The 22,670-nt window shown below is 35.0% G+C and overlaps 1 protein-coding gene across 2 annotated transcripts; it reads left to right on the top strand.

Annotated features, from left to right (window-relative positions):
• Positions 1–703: 703 nt before the first annotated feature.
• LOC138691591 (zinc finger protein ZFP2-like) lies at positions 704–21,100 on the top strand. 2 transcript variants are annotated; one of them, XM_069813710.1, is made up of 5 exons: positions 704–763; positions 2,825–2,922; positions 9,514–9,651; positions 17,366–17,448; positions 19,690–21,100. In XM_069813710.1, exons 2-5 carry the CDS (start codon positions 2,827–2,829, stop codon positions 20,903–20,905), a joined length of 1,533 nt encoding a protein of 510 aa, XP_069669811.1. In that variant the 5' UTR covers positions 704–763; positions 2,825–2,826; the 3' UTR covers positions 20,906–21,100. The 2 variants fall into 2 exon arrangements, with proteins under 2 accessions (XP_069669811.1, XP_069669812.1); XM_069813711.1 differs by having other exon boundaries at positions 741–805.
• The last annotated feature ends 1,570 nt before the right edge of the window (positions 21,101–22,670 follow it).

Genomic DNA, 22,670 nt, shown 5'->3' with positions numbered 1-22,670 from the left:
TATGTAACGAGTACCGGGTATTAGGAAACTACCCACTCTTCTTCTTACCAATCTCATATCTTGTAAAGTTCTTAACGTGTTCTCTTGCCTCTTGAAAAGGTTTGGATAATATCCAATATACCTCTAACATCCATGATTGTCTGAAAATTGATGTTGAATGTTCCGCGCTCTTCATCTATTACGTATTAATGCGCGTGAGCCTTTAATGCCAAGAATATATTTCTACGACGCCATCCCAACGCAATGAGAAATAGTGCAACTCTTTTTCTTTATAAATTGTCTTATTTGTGGATAATCCGCAAATTTTTTGTTGATTTTTTACGAGACAATACTAATCTTAATTTCAAAACAAGTTTAGTGTAAAATAGTGATTGGTGAAAATGGCAGAAATCATTGAGAATCAGTGACACGTTAGATTTGGTTTATTTAGGCTTTTGGTATACCTATCAAGAATATGAAAGACATACAAAAAACCTCAATAAACCAAACCAAACCTGAAACTGATTCTCGATGGTACCCTACTGATGCCCATCATACTGACCAACGTTTTCTACCGGATTATCCGAATTCCGTATTGATTAGACTGTGAACTGAGTATCCATGTTCTATTTTTATATTTTAATTTTTTGAAGTACATATTGTGTATTCCTGTATTTTTGGTTTTTTCATTCTGTGGTCACGGCTCACTTGATCGCAAGGCAAACTGTTCTTCCTCTGCAATAGACAATCGCCTTTTTTACGGTCTGAACTGGGCAGCCAGAGTGTAAGTAATTATGGTGAATTTTCATTTTTAAACTTCTTAAAGGTGAGTGTGTATCTGTGAATATTGCCACATTTTGCGGTCAATGTAGAGTATCCACCGCCCACTGAACGAATATTGGTTAAATGAGCGTTGAGCGACTTCCGCCGATTTTGGAAGACACCGACGCACTTAGGTTAGGTTAGTTTAGGCTTTTATTATCCCGTCAAGATGTTTAGGATTAGTGTAAAACTGGCCTATGTCTCCTATAGTGGGCGGGACATAAGTAACATTCACCCATTTTGCTTTCTGTGTCATTATCATTCAGTATCCTCTTAGTGTACCGTACAAGTCTTCGTTACCGCATTGTTGGTATTTCTTTACAATTTATTTTATAATAGGCTACATCCATTGTAATTCCTCTTAACTATCTCAAAATTGCTACTTATAATTTCTTCAAGTACCCTCGAAAGTTATAGTAACCTATAACCTAATTTATGTATACCTTACAAAGGAGCATGGTTTATAAAATAATTGTGAAGCAGTATCTTAAAACTGCGTTACCACGTTAAGTTAGAAACATATTTACCTAATTGGCTTCTAGTCTAGTCATGTACGTGTCGAGAGCCATCTAGTGGAAGAAGTGGAACGTGATGGCTAACGACTTTTGTCTCCATTCTTCATAATTACATTTAGCTCGTTAAGCGTGTGTTTTATGAATTACGCTAATCAATATGTTAATGAAATGGTAATTCCATATATACAGGATGACTCATAAATACCTGTAAAAACTTTGTGGGTGTAATGTAGAGGTAATTAAAAATGAAACTAAAATGTTCTATACAACTTTTCCCGCATATCCTTACTTTCAGAGTCCCCTCTACAACCCTTAAAAGTTTGTAATAGGAATTCTGAAACACTCTGTATATTTAATTTGCGGCTTGAAAACCTCTTCCCCCAAGATGTTAAATTTAGTTTTTCACCCACTTAGGAGATAAATTCGCACAAAATATTGTTACATTCATATTCTGTGACTTAAAAAATCCCGAGATGTAAAATTACCTCCAGATTGGACAACAAGTATTTTCTCACCTCTTTCTGCCTTCTCTTCAGTAGGTCTACTTTAGAAGATATTAAAAAAAATTATAAATGCCTTTAACTCAAATTATTTTAAATTCTACAGCTCCTTGTCGGCTAATTCAAAAGACATTAGTGAATTTTAAAACTCTCCTTTTCTCAACATCTACACTTCCATAGGAGGTAAAAAAAACAGACCACTAAAAGCCTAACACAATTCTGGAAATGAACCTTTAGATCATTATTGCCTCCCCTTTTCCATGCCCTTAATGTTCGTATTTTGCAGAACTTCCTTTATCTCTTGACTAAGGATTAACAGAAATCTATACATAGGCGTTAAGGCGTTATGGTGTTGAGTCAGTCTGTTAATTATAAAATAATTTATTAATTATATAGATTGTCTTTATAATACCGAGGAAAACGTTACTCAGTGGGAACTAGTTTCTTTATGCCTTAGAATTAAATATACAAGTTGTCATTGTTCCAACTTACCTATAACTTGAAACTTATACCATGCTTAGTTAACATTGAGACGAATACAAAATTTTAAGAAACGAAAATAACAAAATTTCTCAATTTCCTTCATTAGCAAATATATCTAAAACTCTGTATCGGGAACTGGCCCCTTTTCGTATGCAGTCCACACCTGTGGAGTAACGGTCAGCGCGTCTGGCTGCGAAACCAGGTGGCCCGGGTTCGAATCCCGATCGGGGCAAGTTACCTGGTTGAAGTTTTTTCCGGGGTTTTCCCTCAACCCAATACGAGCAAATGCTGGGTAACTTTCGGTGCTGGACCTCAGACTCATTTCACCGGCATTATCACCTTCATATCATTCAGACGCTAAATAACCTAGATGTTGATACAGCGTCGTAAAATAACCCAATAAAAAAAAATTCGTATGCACGTATACATATCGTACCTACATATATATCGTAACCACTGCGAATAAGTCTCTTTCAGCAGCTTACATTTTGCAGATCAGTGTCAACACTTAAATGTCTGTTACAGTCATGATGGAAGTGATCAAGAAGGAACCCGAGGTCGACCCATTGGCTATACAATTGAGTGATAACACTGACAGAGATGAGAAGAAGCTCTTATCAGAGGTAAATAGAAAGTCGTTGGTTCTAATTCCAATATGTGACGTGTATAACGTTGTGGAATATGAGTATATCTCCCAGTTTATATTAGTATACATTCACTATATACATTAAGAAATTTCAAATCTACAGTTGTTCGTTGTGTTTACCTTCATGTCACGTGTTGCATGCTCCTTTCTTACTCTTTATTTTGAGAGTTGATAATGGGCCCTGGTTTAAAATGAGTTTTAAGATAACCTTCAATCAAAATGGTTTTTATACATCTTAATTTCTTAGTGTTCTATACATTTTAATGAATATTGTATGTAAAATCTAAAAGTTTAATTATACTATAATAGAGTATCTATATGTATAGCTCTCAAATACATGTGGTAGGGCAGATACAGCTCCAGTGTAGCACCATCGTAACAAACTTAGATGAATCCTTGCGAATGTGTCAGTCACCTCTTACATCATTTTCTGCATAACAAATTTTAACTTTTTTTTTTTGCGCTGGACATATGATACATGTTTTCTATATAATTTGAGCCTCCTAAATACGAATATGACAATAAAAACAGTTGTTGGTAACGGTTTTTGAGAAATTTTCTAATTTATATCTGTTCAAAATACTGAGGAAATTCTCTTCAAAATATGTGACTGGTTCTCAGTCAATAAATTAGTTAAAAATCGATAATGTTTTAAATTGGAAAAATCATGTTAAAGAAATTACTCCCAAACTAAATTCAGCTTGTTTTGCTATTAGATCTATGCAAAAGATAGTAAATATCAATACCTTAAAAACAATATACTTTGCATACTTCCACTCAGTAATGAGTTTGGAATAATATTCTGGGAAAATTCCACAGATAGTAACAATATATTTCTATTACAAAAAAGAGTAATTAGAATAATAGTAGGTGCCAAATCTAGGGAATCTTGTAGGACTATTTAAAAAAAAACTACAAATAATGCCCATGGCTTGTCAGTATATCTTTTCATTAATAATCTTCCTCGTGTGTAATCGTGAAAACTTTGTAACTAATTCAACAGTTCATAGCATAAATACACGTCAAAAAAATGACTTTCATACTCCATCGGCAAGTCTATCGTGCTATGAAAAAGGAGTGCGTTATATGGCAGTAAAAATTTTTAATAGCCTCCCTATCGATATAAAAAATGAAACTCAAAACATAAAATTATTTAGGGCCAAATTAAAGAAGTACCTAATTTCTTATGCCTTCTATTCTGTAGGTGAATACATGACATTCAATAACACTTCATGAAATTGATACTAAAACTATGTGTTGTACTAGTAGACAATATTGTAAATCTCGTCTGTATATATTTCATCTAGACTGTGAATATAAATTAAGATTTTATAATAGTATCAAGTTTTTTGACTTGTTCCATATTCTAGCTGTAAGCATGTGTGAATACCATGGAATGTTAATAAATACAATACAATACTGCTTTATATAATGACAGTAAGGTTAAAAATTCACTGTTCACAAGATTACAGATTTCTTTTTCTGCATTTTCTTTTATGCTGAGCATCAGGTAAATCACGAGATAAAGTTCAACAATAGTCTGCTAGCATATTGGTACTCCACTGTCTTTGGTATCTTTTTTCCATAGTTAAATTTCTTGATGAAAGCGCTCACCATGCTCATCTCAGAAATCGTCACAATTCTCGGGGAAGAAGTCAAGCTGGAAATGAAGGAAGTGAATTTTCAGGCACATGTTACAACCCATAGTTTCATACACTAACAGTAAATTTTGCAATAGTTCCTTATAGTTCTCACTTCTACGATTACCCAGAAAATTTAATACAACCTCCTTGAATGCAATCCAGGAGGCTTTCTCTTTTCGTTCCAACAAAGATTCGAAGTGATTGTCCTTCATTAGTTCTCTAATTTGTGGTCCATTGAAAACTCCCTCTTTTATTTTCGAGTCACTAATAGCAGGAAATTTTTCCTGGATATGTTTAAATGCTTCAGTTTTATGATTCATCCCCTTAACAAAATTCTTTTTTAATCCTAACTTATGTGTGAAGGGAATAAAATTACTTTATTTTGACGTGCAAGGGGTTGATGTATAATATTTTTCTTCCTTGACTCTTGTGATTGTTGTTTTATTTCATAATGCTTTTCTCGAGCGCAACTGTCCTATTTGCACAGAAAGCAGTAACATCTTGTGTAGCCTATTTGCATTCCAAGAAGCTATGCTACAACCTTCAAATCCGCACATATAAGCCATTATATCAATATTATCATTAAAGTACTCTTTAAAGAAATACACGCCTTACACAGAATACTGACACCACGGAAATCTCCTGGTAAATTGAAGCGATTTCATATAGCAAATCTGTTTCTCCCCATCAAAATGGAATCGAAAAGGGCAATAAAACAATTTCAGCTTCTAGAAGTCGTTTTGACAAGGTGGTCTATTGCAAAATGTAAACTACAGTAATGTCATTAAAGCTCACAGTGAAAGAAATACGCATCTCAAGTAAAATCCGGTAAACTCAAGCAAATTCATATCTCGAACCTGTTTCCCCCCTCCAAATAGACTCGTAAAAGGGCAATACAATAATTTCCGTTTGTACAAGTGCTTCTAACATGGTGGCCTACTTATACTAATATTGTTTTCACATAATGGGTCGTCACATTTGTAAAACAAAACTGTTGCAAGCGAAATACGTGATTTTTTTAATAAAATGCATATAAAATGAATTATATTGTGCATCTCGAAAATCCGAACTGGTGGAATATTTTGCTTGTTATTTTTAAATTTAGGAGGTCGAAATTAGTAAGACTTTGTTAGTGTTATGTCCGGCGCAAAATGGTAGTTGACCAGTGAAATTTAATTGTAAATTATAGTAATTTATTAAGATTAGAAGAGGTGGTGTTTAATGTCCCAAATCACTTTCCTGTTGAGATTTGTGATTTCATGCAATATAAATTCTACAATACTAATGTAACCGATTATTTGCAAGTGAAACAGTGGCAGTAATAAAATATGTTACACTGTTTGACAGTATATGCATTCGTATCCTGCTTCTGTTATTGAAGAGGAGTTGTTGATACGAATTACCATGTTAGTTTGTTGCTGATGAATAGTATGACATCTGAACTTTATTTGGTAGTCATTCGACGTTTTTGGAACGGAGACTTGAAGGGGGAAAATACAAAAGAAAAAAATTGGATTTCAAATAAGAGCCGAAATTACGAGAATGAAGAAACATCTGTTCGAGACAACATTCATCAGTAATAAAGTAATAAGTCATGAGATATAAAAGGTAATAAAGAAGTTTTATATATAATTTGATTATTTTTGCACGTGTACGGGATTTTTAAAACTGTGTTGATTCTATATGAAACATTGCCTTACATCCAAGCATATTTTTGTAACCTAAAATATATTCTTCTTTATTGCAACGGAATTTTTATGAAAGAATGTTACTGAAAATATTTATGATAAACATATTAAGAGTATTCCATAAAACTCCAAAACTGATATTTATCTTCAAATTTAGATTTCTCTTAGGGCGAATGAACGTATTGAGATAAATGTGCTTCTTATATACAGAAATAGATGGGATATTCATAATCATAAATACATTTATACCTAGTACTCAGAGAAAATATGAATGCTGCTCAGCGATGTAGTATTGCATATATATCAGTATACCACTTTGTAAGCTTATAGAAATTTATTTAGAAAACATACAGATTTGGTTTCAATGCCATGTAATACCAAAACTCGCCAAGTTTCCACCCAGTGTGGTTCAGTGTGATTTCCGTTGTTCATGCGGCAGACATCCCACCTGAGCTCAATTTCTTGTCAAACTCGCTGCAGCATATCTGGCGTTACTAACTCAACTGTGGCGGTGATTCGGTTTCTGAGCTCAGCGAGATTGGCAGGTAAAGGTGGAACATACACTTGATCTTTAAGGAACCCCCATAAGAAGAAATCAAGCGGCGTCAAGTCGGGGGACTGAGGTGGCCATGATGTTGGTCCTCTACGACCAATCCACCGACCAGGAAACGTTTTGGAGGTAGTGTGTGAAGGTGCACCATCCTGCTGAAATTGTATTTCCCCTTCTTGATCATCTTCATCTATCTGCGAGATGAGAAAATGTTGCAGCATATCTAGATAGACAAAACTATTGATAGTTTTTTCCTGGAAGAAGAAGGGGCCGTACACTTTAGTTTTACTTAAGACACAAAACACATTGACTTCTGGGCTGTCACGAACATGTTGCAGATGGAGATGTGGAGGTTCAGAGCCCCAGATCCTGCAGTTATGGATATTTATTTTACCAGTGACGTGGAATATCGATTCGTCGCTAAAGATCACGTGGTTCAATAACGTCTCATCTTCAATCGTACCAAGCATTTCTGCACAGAAATCCCGTCGACCCATCTTCATCAGTAGGCCTAATGTGTTGCATCATCGTAAATCGGTATGGTTTCAAGTGCAAACTCCCCTTAAAATGCGTCAAGCGGTTGGTTGTGGAATCCCAGTCACCGCGTTGATTTTCTAGGACTTCGAACAAAGCTTTCCCTCACTTGTTCGACTACAGCATCAGCCATATGTGGACGGCCGGGAGATTTGGCATAGGTAAGAGAACAGCCATTCTCTACAAAAGTACTGTGCCAAGAATAAATTGTTGCCCTGGTACGAGGGTCCTTGCCATACTGAGTAGGAAATCTACTCTGAACCACTGTCGCAGATTTCGTTTCTTCAAACAAAAACACAGCGAGCTTGCTCTATACCTGTGAAAGTAGCCATTTTGAAATGAACTACATTAGCGGTAGCGCATCCAGTGACACAACTAGGTAGTACAAAGCTATGTCAGTGAAAACTTGATGAGTTTTGTTATCAGATGGCATTGCAACCTGCATTATATGTTTTCAAAATAAATTTCTATAAGCTCAGAAAGTTGTATAGTCCTTTTGGAATCACGTATACATGTATATAGATAGGCCACCGCCATGGCTCACTCGGTTAAGGCGCTTTCCTGTCGGTCTCAAGTTGCGCTCGGGCGCGGGTTCGATCCTCGCTTGGGCTTATTACCTGGTTGGGTTTTTTCCGAGGTTTTCCCCAACCGTTAGATGAATACCAGGTAGTCTATGGTGAATCCTCGACTTCATCTCGCTATCACCAATCTCATCGACGCTAAATAACCTAGTAGTTGACACAGCGTCGTTAAATAACCAACAAAAAAATTTAAAAAAATATATATATATATCTGTACCAGCAGGGAGTCAGGACAGGACAGTACGAGTAGGTGCCATCTGTGTTAGCATTTGATATCTAACACTGTCTGCACCGTGAAGCACTGATAAATGATCGGGTTAGGTTAAGCGATTTATATTTGCTGCAGAGTATACTGATCATGTCGGTGTGAAGGTAATATTTCGTAAACTCGACACCAGCAAATATATTTATCCTGGGTAGTATACATACACACACACACACACACACACACACGGTGATAATGTACAACATCGACATATTTTCATTGACTGTAGTAGTAACAGCAGTAGCAACAGCACTGGTAGTGGTAGTTTTCAGTTAGGCCTAATATAGTTCTTAGCCACACAGATACAATTTTACAGGAGAGTGTGTTAAAGGTGTAGAGTCCATTGCTTTTAGATGCAGTATTATAATTTCATGCGCATATATTTTAACTTATGTCATTTGTTGAGTAATTTTTATAATATTTTAATAATAGCTTCTCCATATACATCATGTAAGAATTGCACTCGCACAAAAAACCATTTTTGTTAAAAGTATGACTTTGGACTACCTCATTCTCACCTCTTCACTTACTTTCTTCTTGGCTTTTAAGGAACCCGGAGGTTCATTGCCAACCTCACATAAGCCCGCCATTGATCCAAGATTAATCCAGTCTGTACCATCATATCCCACCTCCTTCAAATCCATTTTAATATCTTCCCTTCTACGTCTCGGCCTCCCCAAAGGTCTTTTTCCCGCTGGCCTCCCAACTAACACTCTGTATGCATTTCTGGATTCGCCCATACGTGCTACATGCCCTGCCCATCTCAAGCGTCTGGATTTAATGTTCCTGATTATGTCAGGTGAAGAATACAATGCTTGCAGCTCTGCGTTGTGTAACTTTCTCCATTCTCCTGTAACATCATCCCTCTTAGCCCCAAATATTTTCCTAAGAACCTTATTCTCAAAAAACCTTAATCTCTGTTCCTCTCTCAAAGTGAGAGTCCAAGCTTCATAACCATATAGAACAACCGGTAATATAACTGTTTTATAAATTCTAACTTTCTCACCCCTTCACATGTTTCATAATTTTATTTTGAGATATTTCGATTCAATAGAGAAATTTTCTTTTGTCCTTTCATTATCTACACCAGACACGTAATTCCCGATAGATTTTCACTCCTAAAAGTAATAATTTGCTTCTGCCTGTCGTATTTGTCTCTTATTTTTGTTATATTGTATTTCACATGCGCCTTATTTAGCAATCAGCCCCCAGTATGAGGACCAGAGTACAACATGTAGCAGTTGAAATCACATTCTTACAAGCTGTTGTGTGTTACATAGAACCTACATTATGTGTGTCTTCTGCAGGAAGAGAATTTATTGGATCTCCACGTAGCTGGAATAAAGACGGAATGTGTGGACCAAAGCCATGATCCCACATCAGAGATTAAAGATGAGGAAACTGCAGTGCCTACTAATTTTGTTGCGATAAAATGTAAAGCTGAGGTAAGTGGGGCCCATAAGGTGTGCTGGCTGTTTGTCTTTGAATATTAATCTTGTATTTTTATCGTCGAGGCTAGTTACTATAGCACTGAACTCATAGGGTTCTCAGTATATGAAAAAGGCTTTGATATTTTGAATTTAAAATTATATACTCCTTTATTTCGATGTTCGCTAAATTTAAATTATATATATATATATATATATATATATATATATATATATATATATATATATATATATATATATATATATAAATTACTGTTAACTTTAAAATTTTATTTTCTAAGAGAATGTTCCTAGAATAAGTGTGCGAAAATATAGTGCCCAGGAACATACTTTCACTTAAAATCTACAATTTAGCCTGCGTTCTTATTATCGTTCCTTTTAAAGAAGTGTTCCTGTATGTCTAAAAATTAACACTTTACTCTTCTTTTATTATTAATTTTTAATTTCTGACATGACTCTAGTGTATCCTAGCCATGAGTTATAATCAGGCAGCGCATTTTCGTTCCCAAACGTACAGCGAATCGAGTAGTTTGTTCTGGTAGCTACATCTATTACATCATGTAAATGAGTAAGCAAGGTCGAATTGCAAGCAGGTACGCATGGGGTCATTAAATAATAATGATGTAATGTAATATAAATATGCCCCTGTAACGTCATATGATCTAGAAAGAACATTCTCTTAGTTTAAACAAATTATATGTGGTGTTCGTAAAAGATTTGAATTTCATAACCTCAGAATATATTATGTTTTCGTTCACTGCAATGGGATAGGTTTTCATAAACGAATTATTTGTATATATTGTGTAAAATATAAATATTGATAATTTTTATATTGATTTTTGTTATTATTTTGTCCCTGTAACGTCATGTGACGTAGGAAGAACATCTTCTTGGTGTCAACAAATTTGTACTGGCAGTTTTAATAAAAGTTATGAATTTTATAATCTCAGAATATATATGTTTTTGTTCACCGTAACACAGTTGATTTCGTTAAATGAATTAATTGAATATATTATATAGAGTATTTACAGTTAATGTGCATCATGTTTACTATTATGTTCTATAACACATATTGTACATAATAGTATACATATAATACATATTATATATAATAGTATATAATTTATATATTGTAGAACATAATAGTAAACATGATACACATTAACTATGAATCCTCAATATTTATATTCAATTAATTCATTTAAAGAAATCAACTCCATTACGGAGAATAAAAACATATATTCTGAGATTATGGAATTCATTTCCTTTACTATAACTTCCTGTAAAAATTTGTTTAAGCTAAGAAAATTTTCGTGATAAAGCGTCGTAAAATAACCTACTAAAATAAAAAATAAATAAACAAAGAAAATTTTATATCTACGTCACATGACATTACAGAGACAAAATAATAACAAAAATCAATATACAAATTATCAATATTTATATTTTACACAATATATACAAATAATTCGTTTATCAAAACCTATCCCATTGCAATGGACGAAAACATAAATTCTGAGGTTATGAAATGCAAATCTTTTACGAACATCACATAAAATTTGGTTAAAGTAAGAGAATGTTTCTTCTACGTCATATGACATTATAGGGGCATATTTATAATACATTACATCATTATTATTTAATGACCCCATGCATACCTGCTTGCAATTTAACCTTGCTTACTCGATCTGCTGTATGTTTGGGAATGAAAATGTGCTACCTGGTTATAATATACATAAGGCTAGAAGTAAATGTTGCTGTTGTTTTTTCGTTCTTCTGCAATTTTAAATTTTGTTGTTCTATTAGATATTGACTTTTTATTATGGACGAGTTAAAGGACAGTTTCTGACGCTCCCTTTAAACTAAATTTTGCTAATCTAGTAGTACCTGTTTATGAAATTTTATAACAGAACTCAACGTACAAGACAAATCATGACATATGGCTTCCGATGTGAGAAATAAAAATAAAACTGTTATTACAGTTACAAATTATTGAAGGTTATGAATATTTCTGTTTCTTTTTACTGATATAATTCAGTACTTCAAGTGTTATGTCAGCGTCTGTTTGCGTTATGTTTTCATGGTTAATACTTGTTTGATGTGAATGATATATGAAGGAAAAATACATGGTATATAAGTGAAATCAGTTGTATGGAGCCTTTTAGATATGTAATTCAAGTTGATAATACAATAGTATTATGTATTTAAAAGACTAATGATGGGTTGCAAGAACGCATTCATTCCTTTGTTAGCCGCTAACGGACCAGTAACTTCGAAAGATGTGTTGCAAGAAACATCTTTAGTGTTATTGAGCTGGTAAAGGATTCACTAACCTAGAGATCTGATTTCCCTCTTATAATAATGGTTATTCCTCTGTTAGACAGCCATCTTACGTACATTTTGTGTATTGTCGAGTAGTTTATATATTTTGATTCATCATAATGTTACCTATATGAGATAAAGGCATGCGATATGTTGTGTATAGGCCTATATACACGATACGTTTTCATTTTCCTTTCAAATTGTCACACAATTGGTTTTCATGATTATTCTTTATGAATTGATTAGTAGGCCGATCTATTCGAACCCTTATTTAGGGCGGCTTTTTTATTAAATATTGCATATTGATGGTTAAAAAGTGATATCTCGTATCTGTACATTTGCAGACAAACATATCGAGGTCTACTTCAGGGTGCTGTCCTCAGCACAACTTTATTCAATATTTATATAAATGACTTACCCTCCCTCCTAGAGGAATCAAACGTGAAAACAGCACTATTTGCAGATGATATAGTTTTGTGGACTTCTGGATCTTACAGACATAGAGACAAAATTCAAAATTCTGCTCTTAAAGCTCTAAATCAACTACATGAATGGAATACATCAAATTTGATGACACTCAATTTAAGCAAAAGTAACTACCAAATATTTTCACTTGGTAAAAAAGAAGAGAATTCAATATCCAATACAATGGCCAACACCTTCCTAGGACTTATGAATCCAAATATCTTGGAGTTATTTTCGATAGTAAGTTAACATGGAGCAACCATTTGAAATACATTTCTGAAAAAGCTCGTAAAAGATTCTCCCTTCTAAAAAGACTAGCAGGAAAGAAATGGGGATGCTCTAGGAATACTTTGAACACTACATACAAAATGTTTATACAGCCAGTGCTGACATACTGCGGAGAAATTTTAATTACTTCACCTTTCATAAACGAAATAGAATATGTTCAAAACCAAGCTCTCAGACTCATTACTGGTGGAATCAAAACAACTCCAATAGATTCTATGAGATTCCTCACTAATATTAACAGCATCAAAATGACAATAGAAGAAAAAGCACTGATTCAATATGAAAAACTTATTAGATTACCAGGAAACAATTGGCATTCATACAGTCCTCTCTGTAGATTGAAAACTCAAAAAAGTTTCATATCCATTGTTCAAGAATTAAAACAGAAAATCAATATCCCGAATTTAAAAGAAAACCTACAAATTAAACCAAACCCTTTAACTCTATTAAATATGGAATATAATCTAAATTTAACAGAAGAAATACTGAAATCAGAAGTAAACAATGAAATACTAAAACAATTGTCTTTAGAGACAATTAATATTAGATACCCTCCACAAAACTGGCTTCATTTATACACTGAAGGATCCTTGATCTCCAGAGAACAAGGTGCCGGTGCAGGTGTTACGTGCTGTCTCTTCTCACTTTATAGACCTCTTGGGTATGGAACAACAAGTTTTGATGGGGAAATCATTGCAATAAGTGAAAGTCTCAGGAATCTTCTATGCCACATCAGTAAATTTAGGAATGCAGTTATATTGTCAGACTCCAAAGCAGCTATTCTATCAATAATCTCTAAACACACACCTTCATCTCAAACAGCAGAAATAACTAAAATGCTCTCTCAATTAATATCACTCAATAAAAGAATTGTATTCCAATGGATACCATCCCATTGTGGAATCCTGGGAAACGAGAATGCGGATGCTTTAGCAAAGAAGGGCAGCACTGGTACCTACAGACCTGTTACTAAATCTACGTATTACTCTGTGAAAAGATTTATTAAATCTACATACTTAGACTTCAGCAAACAAAATTTGATAACACAATCCCAAGGGAAAAAATGGAACTCTCTGCATCAAAATCCACAGTTAATTCCCGATTTACCACGAAAATCGTCTGTAGCTGCATTTAAATTGGCAACAGGCCATGATTGTTTGGCCAAACACCTGCATAGAATTGGAATATATCAGTCCCCTAACTTCCATTGTGCAACTCAAACCAAGAAATGGATTCGGAACACCTCAAAATCTGTGCTTCAGTGGCTGGTCATGATAATATCTTTGAAAAATATTGGAGTGCAAGAGGTCAAATGATTTTAATGTCAAACGCCTGGCATTAGAAAACAACAACAACAACATTTGCAGGTAAATAAAAGAAAAACTGTTTTAGACATTATTTTTTTTAAATAGACAAACATCTTATATATTTTTATGCTCGACCATGCCGAAATGTAGTAATTATACACCTGGTAGTAGCCCTTTAATGCACCTCATTAAAGACACCTATTCATTATAGTTCAGTTGTTCAGCCAATGAGAAATCACCATTGTAGCATTATAAAAGCGCAAGTATCGATTATTCTCAGATATGCAATCGAAAGACAACTAGCGAAACGTCATGGAGGCTGGAAATCCAATACTGTCGCAGAAGATTATGTTCTGTTACTATAATAATTAGCGTTAATTGTAAATAATATTCAAATAAATTCAATTTATCATCTCGTTTTTCAATTCTAAATCAATTTTCAGGTTATATCAAGATTAATGTTCATGTTATTCTCTAGATTATATCAACGTCAATGACATTCGTTCCTCGGAAAAAATCAATACTTCCGCATCTGCGCGCATCTCACAATTTAAAAGGTCAGTTCCGCTCCTCACTTACATAACCATGACATGAATACTTAGCAATAATTTCAAGTTAGAAATATGGTCGAGCATAAAAATTCGTATGAAACTTGCCTATAATGGTAATTAAGACGCTCGTATGAAAATTATGAAACTCGCTTGCCTCGTTTCATAAACAAACATACTCGCGTCTTAATTACTACCATTATAGGCTCGTTGCATAATGTACTATTCTGCTTTGCAAGATCTTCTATTTGAGAACAAATTATTACGAGTACACTGTTCAATTTTGTGAACACAATAATATATTTAATCTAAATAATAATATTAATAATAATAATAATAACAATAATAATAATAATAATGTAGTTAAACTGAATTACCATTTTTGTAGCTACATATATCTTTTCTTAGCCATCGATGTACGGTAATGTGATTACTTATTTATTTACTTATTCATTTATTCATTAATTCTTCAAATAGCGAAGTTATTATTTATATTTCTTTATTACAGACTCTAGTTCATCTCCTGATGACGAGGTTATATGCTCTGTAGCCTGTCTTTTTATTTTCTACAAATTAATGCACACGTGTGCTATTTTTTATTAACAAGTAGGCATATTTATCTCTCACTAAAACTTCTGTCTCTGATTTCTTTCTGGTTCGTCTTAGTCTATATTTATTGCAAATTTTGACAACAATAAAAGCAATGCCTCACATCAGCCTATGTTCACTTTTTATTCATTTGCGTACTATTGCTTCACTTGTGAAATCCAAAGATACTTGGTTAACGATCCAAAAACTAGTAGGCCATTAAATTCCTCTTCTGCAATCCGACAATCCACTAACTTTAAAGGTTCACTAACTAATGAAGGAATACATGTAAGTCTGTCTGTTTTCTTGCAACCCAGCATAAGCCTCGTTCATCGAGTGAATATTGAAGCAATTTATAGCTACACACTCTCCTGCTTAGAGAGAAATTGCTCCATAAACATGCTGGTTGTTTTTCTCAATCTTTTATGCTAGTGGTCATGTGAAATTGTTCCCCAGTGTTAATTTTCCTGGCAGTACTATTAAATTTAAGTGAATACTTATGCGGAAAAATTAAATAATGTACTTAAAACTCTCCCTATCTACCGGAATATAAAATAATAGTACAGTAAAACTACCAAAAATGTCATTTAAATAAGCAAAGATTGCTTCATGGAAAGCATTATTTCATGTTAAACATTGTGGTTAAACCACAGTCTCCCTGATCTCCTTGAATATTATACAACTGACGTAGATTTCACTAAATTTGCTACAGGGTATTAACATATTTGCTTAGAGATCATTTTTCCAATAGCAATTCAAATTTTTTTGGGAATTGGAAACGGAAGAACCCCATGAAATATATGCTCCTATATATATATATATATCTTCCGTTACTAAAATTTTTACTTGGACTTCATTCATTCAAATGCATACCTAAAGCCACGTCTCCACTGATAAACATTTAACAACAACATGTTAAATATAACATGTTGAATTTAACATGTATGTCGACATTAAGATATATGAATCATATGAGGAAACAAAAAGGAAGGCAGAAAATAGGAAAGATTGGAGAAAGCTGATCAGAACACTAAATTGATAATCGACATTTCAAGTCTCAATTGACTTAACATTTTGACTGGGTATGTTGAAGTTAACACTTTTAACATGTTGGCGTGTTTTCCAGCAGGAATGGAACACATGTCAAGTCAATTCACTGGCTCGTGCAGCGTCGGTACAGTTCAGCACAGTTCGTACAGTTTTCTTAACAGCAACTAACTTCCGATTTTGTAGCGCGTATCTTGATCATTTTTATATATTCCTTGGTGTTGGCTGTAAGTTGTTCGAAGTAATGGAGTGTACGAAAGAAAATACGTTAGAATAAAATTTATTAATGCTCTGATGGAAAGACTTTTTTGTGAGATGTGCCTGCAAAAGAATATAGAGACTAAACAAAGAAGGCCGACTGTTTTAGAGAACTGGAATTATAATTTAACTGTTCTCGAGAATACAATAGAGAGTTTTCGCACTCTCGTCGTACACTAAACATTAATGCTATGCTGACGTCAGTAATGGTCGTATTTGATGACGCATATTAACGTTCGTAAAACTTCGGAAAGAATATTAATTATATAATATTACCCGCTCCTGTAGCATTTATCATGTCGTAGGTTTTGTGATAGCCAATTAATCATGCTGTAATTTTTTTAATTGTGATGAAATGGCTGCTGTTAATTGTGTGTCTTTCTTTGATATAACAGAAGTTTTTTTTTTTTTTTTTTTTTTTTTTTTTTTGCAGCACTATATTAAAATCGTGTTCTGAAATTCTCAGAAAGTTTTTGAATCCAAATCGATCTTCAACTTTAAGCTCGTTTAGAATATCTTCTGCATTATGTCTTTTACTAAGATATTGCCGCACCCACATTCTCATTTTCTTCCTTTTCAAGGCCTTGTAACAAGCAATAGAGGCAATTACAAAAGCAAAATCATCATCTGAGTCCATTGTCCAAGGTTTGAAAATAAGACACTACCCATATTAAAATCTCGTGGACTGTTTATGGTGGACTACAGAAACAAAGTCAAGTGTAACAAGTTTACCAGTGTAGACAAAGTGAAATTAGCATTAACATGTTCAATTAACATGTTAGGATGTTAAAAGTTTATCAGTGGAGACGAGACTCAAGACATGAAAATCAAAGCACTCTTTCTGTAAAGTTGCACCAACTTTCTTGTCCGTTCGCTTTTTAATTTTAGGAAGAGTTGTGTGACTTAGGCACAGTGAAGGACGAGATGAAACTGGAAGTTACGTCAGAGGAGAATGCGATTTTGCCGGATAGGTAAGTGTGATATCCTAGAGTTCACGTTGTCTTTCTTTCATTGCTTCATTAAAATTGGCACGATTAACCTGAATTTTCTAGAATAACTCTTCTCGGGTTCTCAGCCAGGTGAGTTGGAGATTAGCTTCCAAGCTTTCGACGGCTAGCTCTGCCATCTTCTTCAGGGACGAAGTGATGTGGGACCACGTCTAGCCGGTATATATGCAATAGTAGGGCTTCCCGCTGCGGGCCAATCAGGAGCTAGTCCCTAGTCCCGACCGCCAGGCGCATTCTGGTTGGTGGACACGGCAGCCAATCAGGAGCTACTTGCTGGTCCCAACTGTCTACTGTGTGATGGTGGTCTAAGCGTATTGATGGCAGGTTTCCATGCCGTACTCAGCTGTAGACCCCGTCTCTGTTGAAATTATTGCCATCTAGCTGGATTTCGATGGCTTCCTTGATAACTAAGTCCCAGTAACCTGATTCTAAGCGTATTGATGGCAGGTTTCCATGCCGTACTCAGCTGTAGACCCCCACCTCTGTTGAAATTATTGCCATCTAGCTGGATTTCGATGGCTTCCTTGATAACTAACTCCCAGTAACCTGATTCTAAGCATATTGATGGCAGGTTTCCATGCCGTACTCAGCTGTAGACCCCCGTCTCTGTTGAAATTATTGCCATCTAGCTGGATTTCGATGGCTTCCTTGATAACTAAGTCCCAGTAACCTGATTCTAAGCGTATTGATGGCAGGTTTCCATGCCGTACTCAGCTGTAGACCCCCGTCTCTGTTGAAATTATTGCCATCTAGCTGGATTTCGATGGCTTCCTTGATAACTAAGTCCCAGTAACCTGTCAGGGACTAGGGACTAGCTCCTGATTGGCCCGCAGTGGGAAGCCCTACTTTTGCATATATACCGCTAGACGTGGTCCCACATCACTTCGTACCTGAAGAAGATGGCAGAGCTAGCCGTCGAAAGCTTGGAAGCTAATCTCCAACTCACCTGGCTGTGAACCCGAGAAGAGTTATTCTATATCAAACGCCGGGAAAGCCTCAAGTCATACACTGAATTTTCTATCTCTTGTGGCATCGAATTGTTTGTTTTTATACTATGAATTACTTCGGAAAGACAGTCAGGAACCATGCACGAATGGAAAACAGCAGGACGACACAGAAAAAGTATAGACAAAGGAAGTTATGGAAGGAGGAAGTTATGAAGGCAGTGCGAGATAGAATGTTATATATGCGTATTAGAAAAAACACAACAGAAAATTCTGGAGATGGGGAATAGCTATGTGACGAGCTGCGTTTTAAAGGTATATGAAATGACGTATTGTGTGAGATTGTTACCGATATGAAAGACTCAACATACTCTGATATTGACACGGCATAAGTTATAATAAAATTCATACTCCCACTCCTACTAAAATCACTACCAGTAGGTACCATTAAAAGCATTGTTATTAGTACTGCCACTTTTAGTCCTGCCTTAGATCCGTTATTCTTCACCTTGCGCAATAATGCTTCTGTCTTTGTGTGAAAGGCCTGAGTAACCTCGTCTTGGTCATTATTATTATTATTATTATTATTATTATTATTATTACCTATTATTGTCTGCAGCTCATCTCTGGAACTCCCTACCATTATCTAGTTTGAAAAGTAAACTAAAATTGCACTTTTACAATTCAGTGTATCCGCAGAAACATTCCAGGGTTATAAACTGCTATTATTCTGTCACTATGTGTTTTGCGAAATTCATACTCGTGTCATGTTTATTCGCGTCTTTTCTATTCATATTATACGTTTGAATATGACAGTATAGCCAATACATGAGTCTGAACATGACAGTATAGTCGATACATAGCACAGTCTAGTAAATACAGTCACGAAACTCAAGACGTAGGGAATATGCACCCATAGATAGTTACTAAGCACTAGGGTCGCTACTATCTCCTCATCACAGGCAATCCGAAATAGTACTAGCACAGTCTATTGTTCCTAGTACCCTCAACAACTCAAGCTTTGTGACTGTATTATACTAGACTGTGTACATAGTGTGAAACAAAACTTCCCATGCATTAAAAGGGTACATTAGTAATGTAACATTTAATATAGGTACTCTAAATTAAGTATCCTCTATACAGTGTGAATCTTATCCTGTAACTTGTTTTTCAGTTAGTGTTTAAATGTTATTCCTTTCACACATTGTTTGTGCTAATGCTGATCCAGTGTGACTTGTAGACAAATATATTTTAATGTTAGTTTTGCAGACATCCATGATAGCGCTGTATCATCAAATTGTGAAGGATTTGCAAATGAAGGTCACATGATTTCAAAACATTCTCTTTCGTGGGCAAACAATTTACCGGCTAATGTCGGTAAGAAGCGATTCACATGTACTATTGGTGAAAAGAATTTCTGGAATACCGGAATTTTAAGAAGTGATGACGTGAAGCTCACACGGACAGAAAAGTCTTTCAATTGCAATGTCTGCGGAAAGTGTTTCTCCGATCACAGTAACTTAATAAAGCATGAACGCCGGCATACAGGCGAGAAACCGTTTAAATGCGATGTCTGTGGAAAGTGTTTTTCTGATCATAGTAACTTAATAAAGCATGAACGCCGGCATAAGGACGAGAAAACTTTTAAATGCGATACCTGCGGAAAGTGTTTCTCTAATCAGAGTAACTTAAATGTACATGGCCGTATTCATACTGGCGTGAGACCATTCAAGTGCAATGTTTGTGGAAAGAGTTTTTCTTTGGCCAGTAGCTTGAAAATCCATGAACGCTTGCACACTGGCGAGAAACCATTTAAGTGTGAAATTTGTGGGAATTGTTTTTCACAGTCGGGTAACTTAAAAAGCCATGAACGGCTGCATACTGGCGAGAAGCCGTTTAAATGCTATGTTTGTGGAAAATGTTTCTCGCATAAATGTGATTTAAAAGACCATCAACGGCAACATATTGGCGAGAGGCGATATAAGTGCGACGTGTGTGGAATGTGTTTCCTTGTGTCGCGCAACTTAAAAAACCATGAACGCATGCACACGGGCGAGAAGCCATTCAAATGCGATATTTGTGGAAAGTGTTTCTCGCAAAGGAGTAACTTTAGGACTCATGGCCGCCTTCATACTGGTGAGAGACCATTCTTGTGCAATGTCTGTGGAAAGTGTTTCTCAGATCAGAGTAACTTGAAGAAACATAGTCGACTTCATACTGGCCAAAGGCCATATAAGTGTGATATTTGTGGAAGATGCTTCTCTCATTCCGGCCACTATAAACGGCATGAACGCTTACATACTGGCGGGAAGTCATTCATTTGCGATATTTGTGGAAAGTGTTTTTCGGACCAGAGTAAGTTTAAGTCTCACTGCCGCCTTCATACTCGTGAGGGACCATTCAAGTGCGATGTTTGTGGAAAGAGTTTCTCGCTTAAGTCAAGTATAAAAACTCATGTACAGATTCATATTGGTTAGAAATGCTATGCTAATGGCTTCATGCAGGCATGGTGCTTAAGAAGTTATATAGACAGGCATACTAATTTAATTTCTTGATTGAGGATGCAATCTTGTGTGTGTTTTTGTTTTCGTATGTTACTGTAATGTATTTTTTGTGCTCTCGTGTTTCTGTTTTATTCTTATGTATTTTGTGATTATGTTTTGTCTTTCTTATTATGTTGTCTGTTATTAAATTACAACATCGCATATAGAACACATAATACTCTACGAAAACATCTCAACGCACAAACAATATAAACACAAACAAACAAATACAACCACACAGGCTTATATAAACTCAAATGCAACAATTTCTACATAGGTCAGACAGGCAGATTATTTCCAACACGAAAGAACACATCACAGCCATAAAAAAATACTACAAAACATTTCCACATAGGCAGAAAACACCACAAATGCTAACCACACCTACAGAGACACCAACACAGACATGGAAATTCAACACATTCAACCAAAAAGCCAGAAACTAAACACACTAGAACAATATGAAATATACAGACACACGAAAACACAACTCAGCGACCAAATGAAAAAGCAAAGTGGGCACGACAGGCAGTGAAAATGGCGAAGATAAGGGCCGAAAATGCTGCCAAGAAGAGGGATGGACTATCGTATAAAGCTGGGCACTTCTAAAAGTACAGGTACAGTGAATATGTGTCTTTTCTTATAGACATACCATGCAAAATTTTAAACATGTTTTTTTCTCGGTTGCAATATTTTGATAATTTTGTCATTCAAAGTGTATCTCCTCTCACAATATGAGAGCTAGGGCTCTGAAATTTTATACAGTATTCTCTAAAATATGTTTCTCAAAATGACCGATGGAATTTTTTTGTCAGGGCAGAACTTCATTTACAAAAAAAAAAAAAAAAAATTTTGACCAGTTTTTTTTTTTTTTTTTTTTTTTTTTTTTTTTTTTTTTCTCGAGTACTAAAAAAGATGTTCAAAATTCCATCGGACATTTTATTCATGACGTACTAGAGAATGGAAAGAAAATTAGAGCATTAAATTAATTTTTTGTTTGAGAAGATACATTTCAATTTTGTGACATTTTGTTGGAAAATTTAAAGAAAAAAAATCTGGAAAACTATTTGGGATATTGAGTTCAAATTTTTCAAAGCCACTTTTAGTGTCAAGTAGACTTTCTGTGCAAAAAATTAGATTTCTAGCATGTATAATTAGATAAATAACTATTTTTACCTCGGCTGAAAGTAATGTGACCACAAAAAATTCAGTCATGGTAGAATATCGTGTGCATAAGTTACAAGGCAACGCATTTTTCAGGATACTTAAGAAAAAACATCCAGACATCTTGGTCTACAGCTATGATTGCCAGAAAAATTTAGTTTTGCCGAAACTACAAGGTCACGCAGTTTATTATTCCAGACAGATCAATGTGTACCATTTTATAGTAGTTCAGGGGTCATTACATGGGTAGCAGTGTTGCCAACTGGACGGGAATTCCGTCAAAACTGACGGAATTTGAATGTAGCGGATGGGAAAAGAATGGGTTTGACGGGTAACGTATTTTATGGCGGAAATTACGATTTGCATTCTATTTTGACTTTTTTAGCTGCTGTCGTTTTTAATTGTTTAATTTTTGGGGTAGCGTAGACTCACCCAGCACATCAACTGCAGAACTAGAAGCAGATGATGTGGATGAATTATTATTATTTTAATCAAGATTGGTGAGGAAATTTCGTTAATATTTGCTTTAATTTAT

This window comes from Periplaneta americana, chromosome 16 (assembly GCF_040183065.1).
Source record: "Periplaneta americana isolate PAMFEO1 chromosome 16, P.americana_PAMFEO1_priV1, whole genome shotgun sequence".
Lineage (NCBI taxonomy): Eukaryota > Metazoa > Arthropoda > Insecta > Blattodea > Blattidae > Periplaneta > Periplaneta americana.
This window is presented reverse-complemented; position numbering and strand designations above follow the sequence as displayed.

Bases quoted from the DNA above. Each gene is read 5' to 3' on its own strand.
- LOC138691591 (XM_069813710.1), top strand. From the start codon at position 2,827: ATGATGGAAGTGATCAAGAAGGAACCCGAGGTCGACCCATTGGCTATA. The intron at 2,923-9,513 runs GTAAATAGAAAG...TGTCTTCTGCAG, and splicing joins AGAAGAAGCTCTTATCAGAG to GAAGAGAATTTATTGGATCT. The intron at 9,652-17,365 runs GTAAGTGGGGCC...TTTTAATTTTAG, and splicing joins CGATAAAATGTAAAGCTGAG to GAAGAGTTGTGTGACTTAGG.